General features: G+C 41.8%; 1 protein-coding gene across 1 annotated transcript in view; it reads left to right on the top strand.

Annotated features, from left to right (window-relative positions):
• Positions 1 to 6,000, top strand: part of slc25a44a (solute carrier family 25 member 44a) — a 33,192-nt gene that overhangs the window by 9,880 nt on the left and 17,312 nt on the right. Inside the window, exon 3 of the mRNA XM_043680157.1 lies at positions 5,750 to 5,877. Coding sequence (XP_043536092.1) covers positions 5,750 to 5,877 — 128 coding nt within the window. The remainder of the gene's footprint in view (positions 1 to 5,749; positions 5,878 to 6,000) is intronic.

Here is a 6,000-nt window from a genome sequence, read left to right as displayed (position 1 = left end):
CAACTTTTTTACGCAGAGGGTGGTACGTGTATGGAATGAACTGCCAGAGGATGTGGTGGAGGCTGGTACAATTGCAACATTTAAGAGGCATTTGGATGGGTATATGAATAGGAAGGGTTTGGAGGGATATGGGCCAGGTGCTGGCATGTGGGACTAGATTGGGTTGGGATATCTGGTCGGCATGGACGGGTTGGACCAAAGGGTCTGTTTCCATGCTGTACATCTCTATGACTCTCTGACTCTATCACAACTGTAGGTGGGAAGCCACGGTTGGAGAAGAAGGAGCACTTATTAAGAGCACCACTTTGGAAAGTGGCCTCATCGGAACAAATGTGGTGAAGAAGCTGAGAGAAAGGGATAGAGTCCTTACAGGATGTGGGGTGAGAAGAGCTATAGCCCAGATAGCTGTGGGAGTCAGTGGGCTTGTAATGGATATTAGTGGATAGACTATTGCCGGAAATGGAGACAGAAAGGTCAAGGAAAGGAAGGCAAGTGTCGGCGATGGACCAGGTGAAGGTGATGGAGGGATGGAAACTGAAAGCGAAGTTTATGAATTTTTCCAGGTCAGGACGAGAGTATGAAGCTGCACCAAAATTGTCATCGATGTCCCGATTAAAGCAGTTTGGGAGGGGACCCGGGTAGATCTGGAACAAGAAATGTTCCACGTACCCCATGAAAAGGCAGGCATAGCTAGGACCCATGCAGGTACCCATTGCTACACCACTGAGAGCTTGGCTTAATATATGATAACTATAATTGTGTAACTACTGCAGAGACCTGGTTGAGAGAGGGACAAGACTGGCAGCTTAATGTTCCGGGACTTAGATATTTCGAGTGAAGTAGAGCGGTATAGTGGGTGAAAAGGAACGGATATGTGGACAGATTTTGGAAAAATGTGAAAACAACAGGATTCTTGTGGTGGGTGGTTTCAACTTCCCTCGTATGAACTTGCACTCCCTTAGTGTCAGGGGCTTGAATGGGGATGGAGGGGAAGTTTGTTAGATACGTTCTAGATTTTTTTTCTGAAACAATATGTAAATAGTTCAACTAGAGGAGGGACCTGTATTCAGAAATGCACCAAGTTAGGTGATCATAGTTTCAGTGGGGAAGCATTCAGGAATAGTGACCATAATTCTCTCAGTTTTAAATTGTGTGTGGATAAGGATAAGATGGAAGGAGAGGAGTAGTCCTTGGGTGAAACTGCTAAATCATGGGATGGCTAACTACCACATTGTTATGCAAGAACTGAGACTGTAGGTTGGGGCAGCTGTTTAAATCCATATCTGGAATGTGGGAATCTTTTAAAAGCCAGTTGATTAGAGTTCAGGACCAGCATGTTCCTGTGATTCAGGAACATTGGATGACTGAAAAAATTGAGAGTTTATTCAAAAAGAAAAAGGAGGCATACACAAGATTTAGGGAACTGAAAACTGAAAACACAAGGAATTAGGAGGGCTCAAATGGGCCATGAAGTATCCTTGGCTTACAGGATTTAAGGAAAATCCCAAGGTGTTTTATACTTATAAGGAGCAAGTGTGTAGGTAGGGAATGGGTAGATCCTCTCAAGGATAAAGGAGGGAATTTTTCCATGGACTGGAGGGAGTAGGTAAGGTCCTTAATGAATACTTCGCATTGGTATTCACAAAACAGAAGGACATGGTGGATGGTGAGTCTTAAGAGGGAAATATGATATTCTAGGTCATGTAATTTAGTAAAAGGTGGTGGTCTTGGGTGTTTTGAAAAGCATTAAGGTAGACAAGTCCCCAGGACTTGATGGGATCCATCCCAAAGTGCTGAGGGAGGGAGGCAGGCGGAGGAAATTGCTGGGACCTTGTGTGAAATCATTGTATCCTCTTTAGTCACAGGAGAGGCCTCACAGGACTAGCGAATAGCCAATGTTGTTCCTTCCTTTAAGAAAGGCAACAGGGAAAATCTGGGAAATTACAAGCCGATGAGCCGTATTTTAGTGGTCGGCAAATTAGTGAAGAAGATTTTTAGGGATAAGATTTACTCACATTTGAGCTTATTTTCAATAGGCAGTATAACTTTGTGCTAGGCAGGTCATCTTTCACAAACCTGATTGAGCTTTTTGAGGAAGTGACAAAGATGACTTACCACAGGGCAGTAAATGTTATCTACATGGACTTTAGGAAGGCCTTTGACAAGGTGCCTCATGGCAGATTGATACAAAAGGTGAACTCACATAGGATCTGCAGTGAGCTGGTAAAATGGATACAGAACTAACACAGTCATAGAAGACAGAAAAATGGTGGAAGGGTGTTTTTCTGACTGGAGATCTGAGACCAGTGGTGTTCCATAAGGATCAGTAATTGGGCCCCTGTGGTTTGTGATATATATAAATGATTTGGAGGATAATGTAGGCAGCCTGATTAATAAGTTTGCAGATGTCACCAAAAATTGGGGGAGCTGCAAAAAAGTGTGGAGGATTGCCAGAGCATACAGCAGGACATAGACTGGAGACTTGGGCAGTGAAATGGCAGATGCAGTTTAATCTGGACAAATGTGAGGTGATGCACTTTGGAAGATCTAATGCAGGATGGAAATACAGTCAGTTCTTCTATAATGCGATGGCTGCATTCTTCAACCCCACATTATAGAAATATCATGCTTTAGCAACAGTGCTTAAAGTATTGGTGTTGTAATCGCATTATAGCCAACACACGTTTTAAAAGTTCGCACTTTAGAAACACCGTTCCTAATTCATCAATTGTGTTACAGCGAATTCACATTGACAAAGCGCATGTTATTACTGAAGGACCTGTATGTAGAATATGACAGAACCCTTCATAGCATCACCATACAGAGGGATCTAGATGTATAGGTCCACAGTTCCTTGAAAGTGGCAACACAAGTGCATAGGGTGGTCCAGAACACACATGACGTGCTTGCCTTTATGAGTTGGGGCTTAGAGTATAAAAATGAGCAAGTTATGTTGCAGTTGTACAGAACTTTGGTTAGGCCACATTTGGAGAATTGTGTACAGTTCTGACTGCCAGACTCCCTGGAGGATGGGAGGCTTTAGAGAATCAGCTTACCAGCATGTTGCTTGGTTTGGAAGTTATTAGGTATGAGGAGAAATTGGACAAACTTTGTTTGTTTTCACCTGAACATCGGATCTATTAAAAGTTTACAAAATTCAGAGATATGGTTAGAGTGAGTTGTCAAAATCTTTTTCCCAGGGTAGAAATGTCAATTACTAGGGGGCGTGGGTTTAATGTAAAGGGTTAAAGTTTAGAGGAGATGTGAGAGGCAGGTCTTTTACATAGACGGCAGTAAGTTTCTGGAATGCACTGCTAGAGGTGGTAGAGGCTACAATCACAATGTTTAAGAGGCATCTTGACAGAAATAGGAATAGACAGGGATTGTAGGGATATGGACTGTGTAGAGGCATTAAATTTTTAGTTTAGAAAGTCATCATGTATTGCTGCAGTCTTGGTGGGCTAAAAGCTCTGTTCCTGTGCTGTACTGTTCTTGGTCTTTGTCCAAGGGTTATGGGGAAAAGGCAAAAGAATAGGATTGAGAAACATATCAACCATGATTGAATGATGCAGCAGATTCAATGGGCTGAATGGCCTAATTCTGCTCCTATATCTTATGGTTTTATGTGGCCAATGCGGTGTCAGGGAGTTAAAGATGTTATTTTATCCATGTAATGTATCCAGGTAAGTCATTTCTGAAGTCTCCAACTCTAGCTGAGCACTGGGGATTTTAGTGTTGCAATGCAATTGCCCATCAGACAGACATGTTTTCTGGGCAACACCCTCCATGGTTATTGAGGGATCCTGACCACCCAGAGATCAGACGATTCAGGCCCATGCTGTTTGAGTTTTCAAAGTTTGATCAAACTTTGATCAGATGACACAGAAGCATTAAAAATTTAAGCACGGAGGAGGCCATTCAGCCCATTAGATTAGATTACTTACAGTGTGGAAACAGGCCCTTCCGCCCAACAAGTCCACGCCGAAGCGCAACCCACCCATACCCCTATATTTACCCCTTTAACCTAACACTACAGGCAATTTAGCATGGCCAATTCACCTGACCCGCACATCTTTGTGACTGTGGGAGGAAACCGGAGCACCCAGAGGAAACCCACACAGACACGGGGAGAATGTGCAAACTCCACACAGTCAGTCACCTGAGTCGGGAATTGAACCCGTGCCACTGTGCCGCCCATTGTGCTTATGCCTACTGAGAACAGACGATGCAGTCCAATCACACTTTCTAACTCCTGGTTTTTGCCCTGTTGATTGCAGACTTTCCGGTGCATTTCCAAGCATTTTGAAGCATGATGAGGTTTCTACCTCAAATACCCTTTCAGTCAGTGAGTTCCAGACCTCCTCCATCCTCTGGGTGAAAACATTTCTCTTCAACTCAAATCCTTCCACCAATAACTTTAAATCAAATCTTTGCCCCCTGTCGTTAATTTCTTATTAGATGGAAATAGTTCTTTCTTCTCCAGTCTATCTAGTCCCCTCATAATTTTGCCCACATAAATAAAATCTCCCTTCCGCCTCCTACAAAGAAAGTAATCCTAGCTGATCCAACTTTCCAATGAAATTCTCCATTTCTGGCAACATACTCATCAGTCTTTTTTATATAGCATTTCTAATGTCTTTTCAATAACGTTGTATCCAATTTGTAAATCCTGTAGTAATTTACACTGTTCTAGCATAACCTCTGTTTTAACCCTCTCTTTGAATCCCTTCATTTCCTCAGTTGCATCCTGTTGTGAAGCTTACATTTAGCCTGTCTGTTGCAATATCTTTGGTAACTTACTGCATAACATTACCCATCTGGATGCAAACAGTTTGCCTGAATTTCTCTTCTAACATTCTCACTTTTTGCTTGTAGCTCTGGAATTCAAACATGTGCTGAGAGAGAGAAAAAGAGAGAGGAAAAAAACAGGGAACAGACAAAAGAACTGCAAATGGTAGTAACCATGAGAGAAGTAAATCCTGAACGGATATAAACAGATAGTGTGAATGGTTGAAAATGGGTGGTCTATGCTGGGAGTAACCCATACAGAAATGGACCTGTCAACTATTCATAGCCACTCAGCATTTGCTTTTCTCCTGGCTTACTATCTGCTATCCCCTTTTTTTGCTGTCCTTTCTTCCTATCTCTTTGGGAATCATCTGAATTATCCATCTCATTTAGCCCTATCAGCAACTGCTTTTAATTCTGAATAAACTCATTGGACACAAACATTAACTCTACTTTTCTCTCCACAGGTGCAGCCAGACCTGCTGAGTTTTTCCAGAACTTCGTTTTGGTTGCACCTTTATACTTTAGTTTTGCCAGTTATTTTGATACTTTGTTTAATTTTTCCTTTGTTCATATTTTCCCAATATTATTGTGACAAATTTTCATGAATGTTCAAATGATCTTATACTTATTAATACAGAGAAACCAGACCACAAGAACAAATGGAAGCATTTCTACCCCAAACCTAGATATAACTGTTGAAATTAAAAGGTTTGACTCCAAAAGAAATTGAAGCTCATAACAATTTGTAAATGATCTCAAACTCGATTAATCATACTTGTTAACAGTTTAATTTTTTTCAGGCATCTAAAACATTTTTTAAATTTCATATTCCACGTTAGAATTTGCAAAGCCTAGAGGAAAACTTCGCATGCTTATGATATTAGGGCAGCGTAACTGAGTGGAGAAACTCCTGATTATGTACATCTAATTATTATCACTTTTTGTGTCTGTATTACAGAACAGCTGTCAAAATTGGTTCCCAATGAATGCCCTCATCTGGTTCTCCAAGGAATTGCTGGACCACTGGCAGCAGCCACAGCATCTACACTCACCAACCCAATGGATGTGGTCAGGGCTAGGGTTCAGGTGAGAAGACCTGTTAAAAATGACGATTCTCTGCACATTGGTGTTACTAGGAAGGCCAATGCTTATTTTCTATAGTTGTCCAGGAGAAGTGCTCATGTGCCGAAAAGTGGAGACCCAAGCATT

This window comes from Chiloscyllium plagiosum, chromosome 40 (assembly GCF_004010195.1).
Source record: "Chiloscyllium plagiosum isolate BGI_BamShark_2017 chromosome 40, ASM401019v2, whole genome shotgun sequence".
NCBI classification, from domain to species: domain Eukaryota; kingdom Metazoa; phylum Chordata; class Chondrichthyes; order Orectolobiformes; family Hemiscylliidae; genus Chiloscyllium; species Chiloscyllium plagiosum.
Note: the sequence above shows the minus strand (reverse complement) of the source record. Positions and strands in the feature narration are given on the sequence as shown.